At 36.9% G+C, this 18,218-nt stretch overlaps 1 protein-coding gene across 7 annotated transcripts in view; it reads left to right on the forward strand.

The window, feature by feature from the left end:
* ptprt (protein tyrosine phosphatase receptor type T) overlaps window positions 1–18,218 on the forward strand; it is a 625,436-nt gene that overhangs the window by 107,765 nt on the left and 499,453 nt on the right. For all 7 annotated transcript variants that reach the window (XM_030135306.1, XM_030135308.1, XM_030135311.1 and 4 more), the window contains exon 2: window positions 11,413–11,538. In XM_030135306.1, coding sequence (XP_029991166.1) covers window positions 11,413–11,538 — 126 coding nt within the window. The remainder of the gene's footprint in view (window positions 1–11,412; window positions 11,539–18,218) is intronic.

An 18,218-nucleotide genomic window follows, 5' to 3' on the forward strand; every position in this document is an offset into this window, starting at 1 on the left:
CAGTATCAACTCATGGCCCAAATTAATCATTGTATAATTAAAGAATGAGTAATGTGTAACATTATGCAACCTGAATAGTTGGGAGTAGCAGCTTATATTCTGCTACAGACATCTGCCCATTGTAATGAATGTTTACTGTATTTGAACTTTACATCTGCTTTTATCTGGATCAAACAGTCATAATATGCAAAACCTACGGTCTCAGTGTCCACTTGCATTTCGATGCATAGGATACTCTAAGATCATAATTTTTAACACATGGACTCTGACATTATCTATCCTTTCTACATAACAATGGCACCTGCTCCACGATCAGACTCAGACTTACACTCAGACTCAGCTTTATTGTGATTCAATCATTCGAGATGATCAGTACGAAACACAGTTACCCAGGTCTCAGTGTGTAGCATGAATGAATAGGATAAATAAAAAATAAAAATAGTGAAGAGCCAAAATAGAAAAGAATAAACACGACCATAAAACCACTAAAATAAACATCTGAATATGTACAATACTGCACAACAGCCAGCAACAGTTTATCTGTGGAAATAAGTGTAATGACTGTAATTTTGCAGCATCATGTTGTTAAGGTGCAAGTGTCAGTAGCTTCCAAGGAAACTTGCAAAAATGAATACATAGATGCAGGGTGTGATTTTTGATCAACCCCCCCCCCCCTGCCCCCCCCCGGTTTTTACATCCCTACCTTCTACTGAATGAATTTCATCCTTGGTGGGGGGGCAACCCCATCAGTGATTAAAAACCAATTGAAAAAAAACAGGCGGGTTGTGACTGAGTGTTCTTACACCTGTAGCCTACATTGCTGGGACTAACTTTCACCTGAACCAAACTGTCAGCAGTCTCAGAATTCACGAACGTCTCCATGCACATAAATACACTGAATACCTTCCCTATCCTCTCTGTGTCTGTGTCTCTCTCAAATGTCACTCAGTACGTGTGAGGTACACACAGCAGGCCGTACGTACGTACGTCTGCAGGCGCCAGTGCACATGTTCAACTGCATGTTCAACACATGAAGTCCAACATCCAGAGCAACTGTTTCCTTAGTCTAATTAGCTGAATATTTTGACATGATGTGGAATCTTAATCGATTAGGTTTTATGTTACTTTTTACAGTCTGATTGAGGTTGCCCATTCTGCATAATTCCTCTTCCATGATTACCGTGATCGGCCCCTATCCATGGTCCTGGAACCTTACTTAGGCCAATCTCCCATGTCGCAGGTGTGACCGTCCACAGAAAATTAAATGTTTCATGTATTTTTAGTTTGCATTATAAGATGACATGTTCAACGGTTCGACATGTAATAGGGCCTGCTGTGAACTTAAAACAGAATTAGGCCTGTTGATTGTTTTTTCATGATTAAAAAAATCCTTCCCTGCTCTGTTTTTGTGACAAATGCACCCTGATTAGATGTATCCCTGGCCATTGATAACAGATGCCAAAGGGGGGTCATCACCAGCAGAGGATGTTATCTTGGGAAATAATGAAACTTTTCTATTGCAGTAGCGAATGTCCTTGTAAGCTAATTATGATAGTAACAGTATAATAATGTTAATAATGATGATAATGATCGGGTGTTTGAAAGAGGCTTGGTATTATCAAGTGGAAATCCTCACGTAACTCCAAAGTCTGTAGTAGGATTGACTTTGTACCTAGTTTGTTCTGCCCTTTGCTGCTCTGCACATAGACTTGAACTCATGACCACACACGTCCTCCGCACAACACCACACTGAAACACAGAGTTCAGTCACACTCAGGATCAGTAGATGTTATCTAAGTGAGCAGTAAACCAGAGTTCTTTAGAGCCCCGTCGCCTCAGGGTGCCTCCCTCTGGTTTGTGACTCCGTGGGTCTGTCGCACTGTGTTAGCTTTGGGCTGACCTGAAAGCCTCTAATGGTTGCGTTCGCTGCCTCGGGGGAACGACAGTCTTAACATGCGAATGACAGCAGATTCTGCTTAAACTAGTGTATCTACAGAGGCTGCGCTTCTGTGTGTGTACTTGGCACACTAGTTCAGCCTCATGAGCGTTAGGGATGAAAATCAGGCTGCTTGCATAATGTCACGCGTTTTGTGTGCATTTATATGTGATGTGTGTGATCTGATCAGTGGTGCTCTCAACCAGGAAAAAATACTCTAGATGCATGAATTCCCAATAAGCTTTCCATTTTTAAAAGTATTAGTATTCACAAAAGTAATCCTTAAGTTAGTTAAATGATATTGTGTGAGCAGGCGATGGCTGTACTGAACATAATGATGGCATCCGATTATGAGGCTGCATTTAGAGTAATCATCAAACAACTTCCAATAATTGCCAAATGAGACATCACTGTCAAATGTAGAGGCTGAAGTCTGGGGGGAAAATACAGAATTTATTTTTTCTCTAAAAAAAACACCATTCAACAGCATGCTCTTTCCTTTTAAGCTGACTGTTGTTTTTGCACCTCATGTTTACACCCACATGTGCCAACATTTATGTCTCAGCACATTCATTTCCATCCTGCATATTAGGAAATGGGGACACCATTTTTTTCATTTTCTTTTTGACAGCCAAGTGAATTAAGTAACTCTCGGCTATTAATTTGTCTGCAACAACTGTCACCTTGTTAATGAGGAACAAGTTTAACTACAAGTTTAACAATTAACAGCCTCTTAATTGTAGTAACAATTTGTACTGTGTTGAGCAGATAAGACAATGAGTTGAGTAAAAAGTGAGTTCAAAAGGCCTCCGTGTGCTATTGACCAGTTCAGTTATTCCAATACCTTTTATCGTGGTGGTAAGTGCAGCACATATTACCTCATTCTCAGCATCATAAACAGATGTGACAAAGATGTTAATAAGAATACGGTAAATGGACAGTAAATGAAGTGCTCTTACAGCACTATTTTCTTCATTGTAATCTTTGATTTTCAGTGTGTGGAAAGCTTCTCTCTCTAAATATCAGATTTTAATGGGATGACAAACCTGCAGGCTTTGCAGTATTTATGATCATTTAAAGTCATCAGTGCAGTTACTGTCCAGCACAGCAGATAAACAATATTTGTTTACTACTTTAACCCATTTTAGAAACATATACTTTTTTATCTAAAATCCATTTGTCTTATTTGCTGGTTTACTATTTTTCATCCTCGTCATGTCCAGTTTGTGAAAGTACATTGACACAAAACTGCAAATAGACATGTTTTTCTGAGCTCTTGAAAAGTTGACGTTTTAGACGCAGGATCTCTTTTTAAACATATGATGAACTTATAGAATATGATGTGCTGTAGATTTAACTACCAACAGTTTGTGAAGTAGATCAGTACAGTACAAGGACTACTGTCTTTTTGCTAAAAAAAAAACACAAAAAAAAAATAAAAAAAACATGTCATTTGCAGTGTATACTCTAATGCTATTTAATTACATCACTTCTTCCACACCACAACTTCTAACATCCAACCCTCTATACTGTCCACTGCTACACATAATTGCAGCTTTCAAAGAAATTGCACATTTCTTTGTTAGTTTCTTGGGCATACTGCCTAAAGTAAATGACACTGATACCTTACTTCTATCTTTTAAAAGCTATTTTACACAATCATACATTCAGTGCACCTGCTCAGACCCTCACTGGTTAACTGTGAAGTGGAACATCAGCCAAGTAGATTTTTTTTTTGTAAAACCTTGTGAGTTAAGTATGCAAAAATCTATCAAGGTGTTGATGCTCTTTTTCATTTTCCTGCTGGAAGACAGAACTGATTCATTCACACCAGCTGGTGTAAACTCATCTAATGTGGATTATGGCAGTTTATAGCTTTTGACAGCTGGATGGAAACATGACTGTTGACAGAAAGGAGGCTTTTATGAAGAAAAAGAACAAACACTGGGGGGGGGGCAAAGATCAGGAGAGGTGAAACTTAGAATAAATCATACTAAACCTGTCTGATCCTCATATGCAGTGGTTGATCTCTCATGTACAGTGTTGGCTTGGGTTACTTTTGGAAATAGATTGAAAGTGTCATTATAAAGCTCCTTTCTGTTTTAAAGGACTTTATAGTGTATACCCTGGGGTAATGCTAGCAATTGTGGGCCCCATGAAAGGTAAGTGCTGTGGGCCCTTCATAAATAAAGTATCTGGAAATTTGTCGTTGGAGTGAGTTGTGGGGGCAGGGGAGGTATGTACGTGGGGGTACGTTCCACCGTAACTGAAAGTGAAACTTAACTTTGGACATCCAATGTCTGACTCCCAGCTTCTATGCCTCTCTTCAAAACTTTCCCAACTTCTAACCTATATCCCCTGGGCCCCCTGAGACTGCTGGGCCCCATGAATTTGTCATGTTTAACCCCCCTTTATGGCACCCCAGTGTATACCTATCCACACAAAAACACAGTGGAACTGTATCTAAGAGCAACACAGGGTTTAGTGCTTGTCCAAGGACACTTCACCTACCGATAGGAAGAGATGGGAATCAAACCACAAATCCTCCAGGTGGTATAGACAATCTTCTTTACCTCCTACCTAAATTAGATGAGGTGGATTTCCCCTTAATGGTGGAGAAAGTTGATCTTTATCTGTAAATGTACTAGGTTAACAGATTTCTAGTTGCATTGTCTTTCTACACTCAGATTATTTAGAAGTGCCTTTCCTAAAATTAAAAAAATCAAAAGTACAATGCACAATGTATAACAAAGACATGCTACAAACAAAAGTTAAGGATATTTTTAATTTTTGGGCTATTTTTTCAATTGGGATTCTTGCACAGCGCTTTTACTTTTTTGTGTGTGTGAATTGAATTGAAACACATTGTTTTCTGACCAAACATAGCTTTATTTCCAAATGGTAAAAATGACAACAACAACAAAAGACTATATACATATATATATATATATATATATATATATATATATATATATATATATATATATATATATATATATATATATATATATATATATATCCTTAACTTTTTGTTTCTAGTGTATGATATGTAAATTAATTTCCTGATTAAAATAGCAAGTTAGGAACATTCAAGCAAAGAAGAGGCATTCAAGAGACAGTGGAAAAGAGTTTTGTGGTTGGTTTTTATATGTTAATATTTCAGATGTTTGTAATGATTATCTGTTTGTTGGTGACCATTCTATACCACAACATATTCTGAATGTGGAACAGTGAGTGTAAGAACATAAGGAAACCCCTGGTAACCATCATTTAATTACTATGTTTCTCAGGAGCACTAAGGAAAACCAGTTTGACTTATTTAATTGTGTAAGACTGTTACATGTAACCTCCAGAACACTGTATGTCTGTGTGTGTGCGTGCGTGCGTGCGTGCGTGCGTGTGTATGTGTGTTGTGTCTGTGTGTGTGTGTCTGTGTGTGTGTGTGTGTGTGTGTGTGTGTGTGTGTGCAAACTCTAGTCACATCAATATTTCATTATATTGGTTACAGCAATGTTAATTAGCAGAGATGAAGGGATTCTGCTTGTTTTGTGTGTTTGTGTCAAACACATACATTTTATGCATGTGTTCACTCACTCTCCATGCACAGACATACCAAGCACATACACTCTCTGTCACTTACACACAAGCGCACATACACACACAAACACATGCCCGTATCAGCCCAGGGAATCAGTGTTATGTTTTCATTATGCAAATGACCTGACACAGAACATGCAAGTAGAACTGTGTGATGGTTGTGTGTGTCAAGGAGATGTGGGGAGGGGAGGTCTCATACTCCTTTCCTAAACTAGATCATGGGCATAAACGCACACTCACAAACACATACTGTTACTGCTGTGAGCACTACACCCTCTCATCCCCTGATATTGGGCTTAAAATTGCAGATCTGATACTGAATATTGATGCGGACCCCCTGCAGCCCCCTCCTTGCCTGTTTATAACTGTTCTAATGAGATCACTTTGATTTCGCTCGATTTCTAATGAGATCACTGAACAACGAGGGGGCGATAAAGGCTAATTATCTCAGTATTGATTAATTTATAACACCTATTTCAATATCTGTAAGAAAAAATGTGTTTTCCCTAGTTTTCACCCACTGCTGCAGGTTGTTTTTTATGACATAGACTACACATAGTAAGGAGATTCTTTTCCCAGTTGATGTAAGTCTTGCTTGAAGAGGGATCATCAAACTGTATCATTAATTTGAGTGCATTCTTCATACATGTAGCGTGCGAAGGCCAGAGGAGTAAGGGGCAAACACTTATGGCTTAAGTCAAAATGTATGGTGATGTGGAGGTTTTACACAATCATGTTACTCAGGAGTGTTGAATAAATCAGGTTTACCTGCTGAACTCTTTTACCGTAGTTTCTGGACTATTAGCCACACCTGACTATAAGCCCCACCCACCCTGTCACCAACCTCTCATCATCGATTCATTGCCAAGCTTACGTGCAGGAGCTCCATTTCCTTCTTCGACAGCCAGATTGATTGTTACCCTGGAAAACATAAATTAACCGTATCGTTTTTGAGCCGCAGGTTCATAGTGTGTGGAAAAAAGTAGCGGCTTATAGACCAGAAGTTACAGTACATAAAATGTTTGAATATCACACTTGGGCTAGCCTGAACCCAACAACACAGCAGCACTGTTTGCTCTACAACACAGGTGTCAAACATGCGGCCCAGGGGCCAAATCCGGCCCGCCAAAGGGTCCAGTCCAACCCCTGGAATGAATTTGTGAAATGCAAAAATTACACTGAAGATATTATCAATCAAAGATGTTAAAATTATTTTAGGTTGATTCAATCTAAGTGATCAAACCAGTAAAATACTATCATAATAACCTATAAATAATGAAAACTGTAATTTTTTTCTCTTTGTTTTAGTGTAAAAAAAAGCAAAATTACACAAATGTTTAAATTTACAGACTAGCATTTTATAAAAAAAAAAAAAAAAGTGAATAACCTGAAATCTCTTAAAAGAAGTTTGTGGAATTTTAATAATATTCTGTCTGTTATTTAATGTTTTGTGTATTTGTAGACCCACTGTGATCTGTAAGTTGTGATGCATACGGATAAATAATAAACTGAGGTGTCATATTGTTAACATTGCCCTTCTTTTTCTTAACAATGTTCAGGTTGTTCATATTTGTTCATGTTATGTTCAAGTACAATTCGTAGATGTAAACATTTTCATCACGGAATTTTACTTTTTTCACTCAAAAGTTATTATCCTATTATTTATATTATTTTACTGGTCCAGCCCACTTTAGATCATATTAGGCTGTATGTGGCCCCTGAACTAAAATGAGTTTGACACCCCTGTTCTACAATATAAATTAAATTTGCCATACTATGTGTGAGAGCAGCATTCAAGCATTGTACATGCACCACCTGAACCTGCTCAACAAATATTTCATTCTAAAGGTTTAATTTGCAACATTTCCAAATCAGAATATACATATTTCCATATTTTTTTGGCATGCATATGTACAGTATGGCAAATGTTCATTCAGTCGTTTGTCGTTGGTCTCATATTTCATAACATGACATAAGACAAGACAAGAAATGAAATAACATCATGTGATTATGCATCACTACATGCAAAGTGAATAAAACCTCAATATAGCAGATACATTTTCATCTGTGATGGTGATGAAAACTCCCAAGATCCTCCTTGTGTAGTACAATGTCATCTACAGCTTTCCCTATTGTCCTGATTGAGAGAAATTCATAGTTAGAAAAAACTGCATTTTGAAGCAGTAGTGCTTGGTAGGTTGTTTACATTATAATCTTTAATAAGTTCAAATGTTCTAAATAACTACAAACATATATTAATAGATTTGCCTATCTAATGATGTTTCATTTCATTTCCTTTTCCTGAGTTCTATTGTAATCAGCATATTCCAATATTCTCAGATAATTTAATAGTCAGACATGGGGCTTTATCCACATAAATAATAAGTTTACATGGTTTGTATATCAGCCATGCAGGGTTTTAGGGCAGGTGTATTTTTGAAGTAGTTCTGTTCAGCTCAGCTCCTTGGCTGAGATAATAATTGTGAAAAGGAGAATAAGTTCATTTAGACTTTAATGTACCACTAGTCGCTTTTCTATTGGACATATGTGCAAAACTTTACCGATATTTAGTAAATGTTTAAAAAACAGAAGTGCATAATGAAGGTTTTTCCATTAAATCACAGATGCAATGATTTGTTTATTTATAATTGCGAGATGGCACGAGACGTCGTTCCATAAACATGGTGACAAACGTAAATATTGTGGTGATTTACAGATATATTCATTATTGTTATATATTACCCCTCTATCCCGTACTAAATAAAAAATATATTCAGTTTCCTGGTGTGTCCACACATACTGTGCCTTGTTTTTTAAAAAAACTCTTCTTCTTCACATGTTGTAACATCCATCAACATCCTTTTTTTTTTTTTTTTTTTTTTAAATCTCATGACTCTAGTTGCAGAAAAATGTCTTTCCATTGCAGTTTTGCGTGATATACCAATTGCGCTACACCTGAAATACCACCTCTTGCCAGGACAAACACTTTTAATCAAAAAACAAGAGTTTTGGCAGAATTGTCATTTTTCCATTAGGTAAATTTTTATGCACAAGTTATATTCGTGCAATTTGAAGGTCAATGGAAAAGCGACTACTGAAACTGTAGTCATTTAACGTAACGGAAGTACTATTTTGATTTCTTTATGATGACTAGAATTGTTTTAGTGTAACTGAGCTTCTTTTAATCAACATTAGTCTCTGGAAGATACAGTTGTTTAACTTCCTCTACTTTCTGTATTTCAGACACTTGCTCTGGAAAATCGCGCTGAGTCCTCTGGCTTTGGTTTCGTATAATCTTTCACCATGTTTGAGCTTGTTCTTTCTCATTTCTTTCTCGTGAAATGTTTAAATGAACAAATGTGCTGTCCAGAGCTGACAGCAGCAAAACAGGAAGATGAAAAACAAGCGGCGGTATTAAGTGATTTCACAAATAAAGGACTGACATTCCCCCATTACAGATGCTTCAAAACAAATTCAAATGGTTGTGTGTCAAAGCATATGTCTAATTAGCAGAGTGTGGAATGTCTGTGGATGTGTGCGGTGCCGTAGGCTAGCAGAGAAGGCTAATGCAGTGGAAAATGTGTCTTAGCCGGGCCATGAAATAACGATGAGACTCTGTGACTTAATCATGTTGACACTTGGCTTTCTCTTCATTCCTCCCTCACTCTTATTCACATTCAAAGACTCCCTCTCTCATCCTCTCTTTATGTTATTTCCCCACACCGCCTTTCTTCTCCACTACTTTTTCTGATAAACAGTTTCTCTGCAATTGACTGGCTCTTTGAATTGAAGATTAACATAAGTATATGACTTTATAAAATACCAGAGACAGTTGAAGTATGGTTGTCAACTCATCCACCAGTTAAGAAATACAAAGCTGGAGTGATTAAAGACACCTTTTAAAATACATCCCAGACTGGAGAGCACAAATGCAGGAAATAATAGAAATTATAATCCCTTAGAGTCACCTTTATTCACAGTGAACTGAAATTGCATCTGTATACTACTTCTGTATTTTCTGTTTAATTCTGTTGGGAAAGGTTTGAGTTTTGCTGTCTTATTTCTTCTGTTAGCCTGTGTTAGACTGGAAGCATCTCTCTCATCATCTTAATAACAGTGGAGGAAGGGCCTTGTATTTAAAAAAAAAATATTTACACTAAAGGAACAAAGGATTATAGTTCTTTGAATACCATTTTAAGGGCTGTTTTCAGCATATAAGTGTAAACAGCCATTGTGTTGATACTCTTGTGTGTTTTAGCTGTTTGGGGCCAGAAGTGACTATATTTGGACAAATAGAGCTGAGCTGGGAGAGGGCAAGGGATGAATGGGTGAGCGAATACTAACACCAGCTTACTGACACGGTCTGTCTTCAGTTGGACCAGTGTTTGTTTTTTGTTTGTTTGTTTGTTTTTAGAGATGCTCAATACGATTTCATGGGAACCAGGCATCTGTGGAGCCAGCATCTAGTGGCTGTCAGTGGTATTACAGTTAAACATAATGTGCTTCTTCATAAATTTCACATGGGAGACAAGGTCCTTGGGGCCTGGTTTTCAGCTCCTCAGTCAGGGTAGTTAATGAGTCTCAGTATCAGAAACTGCCAATTAAAACAAACCTTTTGTAAATTGGTAAAATGTGTTAAATGACAACTTTTAACATCTTAACACTTGGGAAACATGGGAAAACGAGGAGACAAAGGCCCAATCCCAATTCACCCCTTGACCCTCCCCCTTACCCCTACCCCTACCCCTACCCCTTGGCCCTTGCACTTGGCAGTACCCTTGAAACTGACATTCCCTATGAATGAGACAACCCTTTGAGACTTTTTACGTCATTAGCAGTCATGCGCTGCTATAAACAGATGCGACAACTTTGGTTTCTGAAATTAATTCCCCATGCCGTCAGCAGCTGTACATGTCTCTGTTGCACTGGCTTTGGTCATCTTTGGTCATCACCTGTTGTTTTTTACATGGTATTTTTATTTCACTGTTTTTAAGTGTACAGCTGCTTTAGGTCTCTTTGTTTTATTCTTGTATTTAGTCTATTACTTTGCTTTTATTCTTCTGTATGACAGGGTTTTAATTGTATAGCTGTTTTATGTTTTTAATCTATTCTTGTATTTTCTTTCTTTCATTTTTTTGGTTTTTCCCCTGTAAGTCACTTTGGAAAAAAGCGTCTGCCAAATGCATAAAGGTAAATGTAAATGTAATGTGTCTTTTTGCGGCTCTCAACCGCAAACTACAGAAACAGCAGCCACAAATGAGTCAATCATATGTTGAAGTTGTTTATGACCAAAATACTTACATTTGTGTGTTTCTTTCATCACACTGCGACACTTGTTTGCTGTGTTTACCTCCATCTTGCCGGGTGATTCAAACAGAATAGGGGAGAGTTCTTCATACCCCTCCGCTTGTGGTGTGTTCCTGAAAATCTCCATTTCAAGGCCCAAACAGCCCTACCCCTTAGCCCTTCCCCTCCAACTCATCAGGAATTGGGACACCCCTACCCCTTCATGTGAACGCACAAAATGGAGGGGGAGGGGTAAGGGGTAGGGCCAAGGGGTGAATTGGGATTCAGCCAAAGCATAATTCTGATCCATCAAAGTCTTTGGTAGTGTCTCCCTTGCATTAGCATATCCCTATATCATATGCCATTTCAGTTTTGCTTCTCATGCTTGTTCCAGTTGGTAAATGTAAACAGAAAAATGCACTCTGGACGGTATTACAGTTGCTGGGGGAGCTGTAGTTCTACAGGAGTTCTCAAGGCTGTTTGTTCTGAAGGCACCTAAAGTTAACCTCCACCACTCACAGATGAGTAAAATGTGTTGTGACAGCATTGTCATCTTAAAATGTCTGCATCTTCCCCTCTGTGTTTCCATGCAGGGGGCTGTACATTTGAGGAGTCGTATAGCAGCTGTGGGTACAGCGTTTCACTGGGGACCAATGGATTTACCTGGGAACAAGTCAACTCCTGGGAAAAACCCACCATGGACCCTGCCCTGCCTACTGGTATGGTTTTACACCTGTTTTTGTCTGCTGTTGTGAACTACTGTCTTTCTTCATGTAACAGCATTTGTAGTCCTGTTATACCTAGTGTGTCATGGTGGATGATATTTATTATTTATTTTCATTTTTTTCATGTTGTGTAGAGGTTTACTGATATATTGGGCAGATATTTAGGTTTTTTTCAATGTCGGCCTTATTTTGATTTTTTTTTTTTTTGAAAGGCGATATTTGATCAGGAGTAAAAAAGTTATAAAATATTTGATCAGGCACCTGTGTGGGCAGCACTTGAATTTCAGTAAATGTTAAAAGAGAACTATGTGTACATGTATTAATAATTTCATTTATATTGCTGCATAAAAAAATCTTAATTATCTGTTTCAGTTGTATTTTAGGGTCAGTGCGCTTTAAACAACAACAACAAAAAAACTTCCTCAAAAATCGGCTGTAGATATCAGCCATTGGCATTGGCCTTAGACTTACCCATATCAGCTGACCTCTAATGTTGTGTTATAGATACATAATATGCAGAGATAATGCTGTTAAGGGGCAGCGAGATTGTGGATGTTTGTGTATATGTTGTGAGTCATTTTGTTCTGACTAATCCTCATTTTCCATCTGTTTCCTACTTTTTTTTTCTTTTTGGACTGTTGGTCTTTTGTTTGCATAACTTTAATGTGTAGCCATTTCTTTTTTCATTTACTTTAACTACAGTCCTTGTCTCATCTGTCTTTTTTGCCAGTGTTAATGTCATGAAAACACATCACAAAAGTGTACCTTTTTCAGTGTTCACCTTGGACACTCCAATTTCACTTTTTTTTCATGATTCTCTTCTAAGGAAATGGACTTCTTCATATGGAAAAATGTGACAGTTTGCAGATTACACAGGTCTAACCTCCAACAATTTAGGTTCAGGTACTGTGTGTTGGAATCTGACACAAAAAAAAGAAAAAAAAAAAAAAGCTTTAGTTCCCTGTCACAAAATGAAGTTTCTCTAGACTTCACAGAAGGACAGGTGGACTAAACACCTTTGACATTATTACTCATTTTTATATAAAGTTCATGCCACAGAATGATCTGGAACAGCTGACTCTACATTAGCCTCAAGGCAGAAGGTTCAACATGCATGTAAGACGTGATGTGTTGAGCCACCTCTACTGATAAAATGCTTTATTTATTTATTTATTTATTTATTTTTTCTGTTAACCCATAAAGACCCAAACATCCACAATCGACCAAAAGCATCTACTGATCTAAACTGCTGATCCACTAATCCTATCAATACATATAAATAATTGGTGTAAAATGCAGTTTGTCACCTTTTCATGATCATCAGATATGACCCATTTGGACGTTCAGAGGTTCCGTAGTGAACGTAGAAACACCATCATCTTCTATAACATTAATTCACCAGTAAAACCCATGGAGTTGGATCAATGACAGTGGATGGACACACCGGGTTTATCTTCAGTTAATGAGAGATTTTGCTGAAAAAGTCCCCTTTTTATCAGTTTTTTCTGTTTTGATACAATAACCTTTGACTTTACTCTGAGCTTTTATGAAACATCTTCATAACCAGTCAATTAAACATAGGAAAATAGTTGATTTTCTCTGGAACAAAAGGCAAAATTCAGAGGATAATATTATAATAAATGGTGATAAATCACTTAGGAAAGGTTAAATAGAGAAAAAAATTCATTTGGGAACTGCCACAAAAGTCACACTGGGTCCTTCTGGGTTAATTTTCAATTGCATTGCTTCCATTAAGCTATAGAATTCCATTTTCAACCCCAAAACTGTTTTAGTTTTAAGTATCACCTTAATGATCAGCAGATGTGCTGTTATAAAAAAAAAAAAATCGCTCCAGAAAAAGTCTTCTTTAATGTATGAGTTTACCTGAATCCTGTAGGACCCAGTGTAAACCCATGAACACACACATTCAGGCATGTACGTGGATCCCATAGGACCCAGTGTAAACCCAGTCCCTCACAGACACAGTCTAGAAGCAGGAGCATCTCCTCTCTCTTCTTGAGTTGTTATTGAAGCCTGCTTTGCCAAAGCTGTGGACTTGTTTCCACCAGGGCCTCATGGGGAGCTCATGTTCTATGTTCCATGTTGTTCTGCTGCTTGTTTACATTTGGATGAATTCATTTCAGTTTAATAGTCCTGTATTGTTTCAGTGAAAAGAAATCATTATCAGGACTTTATTATGAGTGATGCTATCCCTGCTGCTTGGACATCATTAAAAACCATAGTTTGACTTTATTAAACGAATGTACCTGCACTGCCTAAAATCGTATCATAATAATAATAATAATAATAATAATAATAATAATAATAATAATTGTACTTTACAAGACAGTACAGCAGAGGTGTCAAAGTCATTTTAGTTCAGGGCCACATTCAGCGCAATTTGATCTCAAGTGGGCTGGACCAGTAAAATATAAACACATTAACCTATAAATAATGACAACTGTCCTCTTTGTTTTAGTGCAATAAAAAGACATGAAATTATGAAAATTAGGGCTGGGCAAGTTAATGCGTTATTACCGCGTTAACTCATTCACTAAATAACGCCGACAATTTTTTTAATCTCCCGTTAATGCTGTTCTGCCTTTCAAGCAAGTCTTAGTTCATTTATACATACGGACTCTTATTTTGAAACTCATGCTTTTCTTTTGGTGCTCCACACGCCGGTGCTCTGTGTGAACTGCACGTAGCTGAGAGGAAAAAGCAAACTTTCCGAGTAATGCTGAATCAAACTTTGTGTAACTCCTGCAGAAGCAACGCCTGTATGTATCAATCATTCTGTTGTTTGCTAAATAATTTCACATGCAAATGTGCCGTTAGAAACATGTTTATGACGTTATTTTGGATGTGTTTATTACAATGTATTATTAACATGTTGAAGCTAATTCGTTTATGCTAGCAGTCGGAGATGGGTTGCTAATTCTTTATGCAGGCTCATGTTAAGTTTATGTAAATTCATTGGTTGTGTTTAGGTCTAATATGCCAGCCTATATATGTTTTATATAATTCATTCTTACAGCAACTGAACATAAAATACTCACAGGTCATAAAAACAGAGTGAAAGAAACGTGTCTATTAGTTCCGTCTTATGTCTCAACTGACTACGGTAACACTGAAAGGACAAAACATACGTTAGTGCAGCTTATTCTGACCACTAGAGGGCCCCTTTGCTTGTTTATAACAACTGAACATCACATATTATTGGCCTTATTAGTATTAGTACTTATTAGTGGGCTTAAGACTCCTGTCAATCACTCACAAGCGGAAATAAACTGGTGTGGACATGAACATGGAGAAAAGTACCGGTCTGTTCCATGGACATTTTCATTTTAAATGTCTTCAGATGGGGTTGAGAAGGACAAAGTTGTTTGGAAGCACTGCAGTGTGGAATTATTTTTATCACCAGAGTACTTCAAGTCTGAAATATCACTGAAAGGCAAAACACGCCCACCCCCCCACCCCAAACTATGCGATTAATCGTAATTAATCGCAGAAATCCACTTGATTAATTGCGATTAAAATTTTAATCACTGCCCAGCACTAATGAAAATATTTCCATTTACAAACTTTTACAAAAAAATTAAATAATTAAAAAAAAACTGAAATTTTGTAAGAAAAATAAGTGCAATTTAACAATATTATGCCTCAACTTATCATTTATACATGTGCATTACATACAATGTTACACAAACATGTGGTAACAGGCAGAATATTATTAAAAATTTTGGAATTTGGAACTAAAATAAGAACAATTTCTACAATATTAAATTTTTAACCCAACTTACAGACCACAGTGGATCTACAAATGCACAAAACATGTAGTAACAGGCAGAATATTGTCAGAACTGCACATCATTTTCTTAAGATATTTCAGGTTGTTCATATTTCTTCAGGCTATTCACATTTTATTGTTATAGGATAGCTTTTAAATGTGACTATTTTCATAGTGTAGTGTTATTTTGTCCACATTAAATCAAGAAGAAAATTTGTAGTTGTGGGCTATTTATAGATTTTGCTATTATTTTACTAGATCACATTGGTCTGTATGTGGGACCTCAACTAAAACAAGTTTGACACCCTTGATTATTAATACCTTTAGTGTACTTTTTGTACTTTGCAAATTCATTCCACAGGCCAGATTGGAACCTTTGGCGGGCCGGTTTTGGCATTTTTGACACTTCTGCAGTACAGCAAAGTGTTCAGACAAAGTGTTTCAAATCTACAAGCACTGGTAGTTTGTAAAAGGTCCTACTGGCTGTAATTACTCTGCTGAATAATTGGTTTATGTCTCATCATGGTGTAATAGATAAACTAAAACCCAATGTTTAGTAGTTAATTTGTATGACCAAGATCAAGACTGTTGACATTTAATGGGTTCAGATCTCCTACAGACATTTATTCCTTATCTTCTGCCTTTTTGTGCCCATCGCAGTGGCATGAAGTCATAGTAAAAGCTATGTGAAAAATAACAGTGTATTTGATATAATATACTGGTGTAATTTGCGGTCTGACTAAGTAAATAGATTTGTCAGATTTTCTTATGATGCTGATGCTCCTGATGTGTTTTTTTTTCTCAGGGTTTTAAATTCTTTCTCTTCTTTTGTATTAGGATAAAAGTAATAGATCTTGAATTTTCCTTTTTTGCCTTATTTTTCCATCCCTAATGTTGGTCTATCAGAACTGACAGACCGATAAAGCTTGGCAGACAGATTGAGATGTGACCCCAGCTGGGTATTTCTCCTCCTGTCAAACACCAAATGGCAATCAGGTGGCCTGTCCGTCCGTCTTATTCTCCCACACACACTTCTGCCCTTTTGTTTTCGCTCTCGCCAATGCTCTCACACACACTCACTCTCTTTCACACTTTGTATTTCAGTCACCTCTTTCCAGTTTTTTCCTGAAATCACAAACTAATATCAACAAACTTTATCTTCATGGAAGCTTTGCAAGTGTTACAGGTGGACCTGGTATTGTCTTTTTAGACCGTTTCTGTCTCAACACCATGTTCTGACCAAAACTGCAGCGTACGCGTGACGTCATTGCGCATGCGCAACAAGGTGGAATCAGTAAGCAGAATCATTAAGCAGGCAGGCAAACGATTCCAAGGAATCGAGCAGCTGGGATCCGGTTCTCAAAAAGAATCAGTTCTCAATTCCCATCCCTATTCAGGTGTGGAATCACAGAAAGGACTAACTGATTCGTGGTACTTAGACTATCACTCAGGTTTTGCAGATTTGATGAAAAGTTGGGGACAAATGTCATACGCTGCTTTAAAGAATATTGCAAATTCATTGTGCTTAGATGTGGAAGTTAGTTCTGAAGGTAATGGAGCAGGAGTGTTTGTTAACCTGTTAAAGGTCACATTGGTGTTCAGCACTCATGCAGACAGCAAAATTACTGCTACATGAAATTCCCATTCCAACAATGCATTTCACAACAAAATTTCCAAAAAGGCCTGAGCAGATTAGTGATAATTAGGCTATCACGTGGATTTTACAAATTTGAAAAAAACATTTGTGATGAAAGTCATACACTTCTTTAACCCTTTCATGCATGAATTATGAGAACCTTAGTCAAGATTTTTTGTTTGTGAAGTGTTTTTATACCTCCTCAGGCATAAAAAAAAAATTGTGATTGAGGTTTTTTTTCATGGAGTTACAAAAATGTCCATGCATTTAATTTTTTAAGTAAAGAAATATGTATGTAGAAATATGTAAAGAAGTATGTATGTAAAACCCAATATCAGAAAGTAAAATGAAAACAATAAAATAAAAACATTTTTAAGGCTGCTAATTTGATGTTTTCTCACATTTTACCATACTCCAATGCTAGTTATTACCTCATATAATATGCAAAAAACAACTCTTTTTGTCTAACAAATAACAACTGATTTACACTTAAACATGTTACTGCAGATCAGGTTTATCAAGAACAGCAAAGTTACAGTAATGGTATGAATTGCAGTGTATTATGGGATGTTGCATAAGTGTCCACTGTGTTGGCTCATATGGAACTAAAACAACAAAACCTATGAATATACAAGAGAACAGCTGGAGAAGAACTGTCCACTGGAGTGACCACAATGCATGAAAGGGTTAAAGAAGGCCATGTTGGTATCATTTATTTAATTTTTATCATTGCAAAAACTGTGGTGATTTTTGCATGTAAACATGGTCAAGGCCTTTGATGGTCATGACTTAAATTTTCAAAGCTTTTTTAAAAGTCACTTTCTTGCAGTCAAATGGAGTGTTGGTTTTGTTCTCTCTAGCGGAGTTCATCTACCATAGTGTTGACTCTTTTGTTAGCTCATACCTTCATATACAGTCATGGAACAAAATTATTAGACCACCCCTTGTTTTCTTCAGTTTCTTGTTCATTTTAATGCCTGGTACAACTAAAGGTACATTTGTTTGGACAAATATAATGATAAGAACAAAAACAGCTCATAAGAGTTAAATTTCAGAGTTGATATCTATCCATTTTCCATGTTTTCTTGATAATAACCAAAATCACTTCAGTTCTTACATCAATATCTATGGCATTATACTGCCAAAAACAGTGCTTTTAGGCATTCCATATTTTCTTATCTGTCTGTTTTAGTCACATGATACACACAGGAGTTAGTACTTGATTGCATAACTATTGTTTTTGCTGAC

Source organism: Sphaeramia orbicularis, chromosome 5 (assembly GCF_902148855.1).
Source record: "Sphaeramia orbicularis chromosome 5, fSphaOr1.1, whole genome shotgun sequence".
Lineage (NCBI taxonomy): Eukaryota > Metazoa > Chordata > Actinopteri > Kurtiformes > Apogonidae > Sphaeramia > Sphaeramia orbicularis.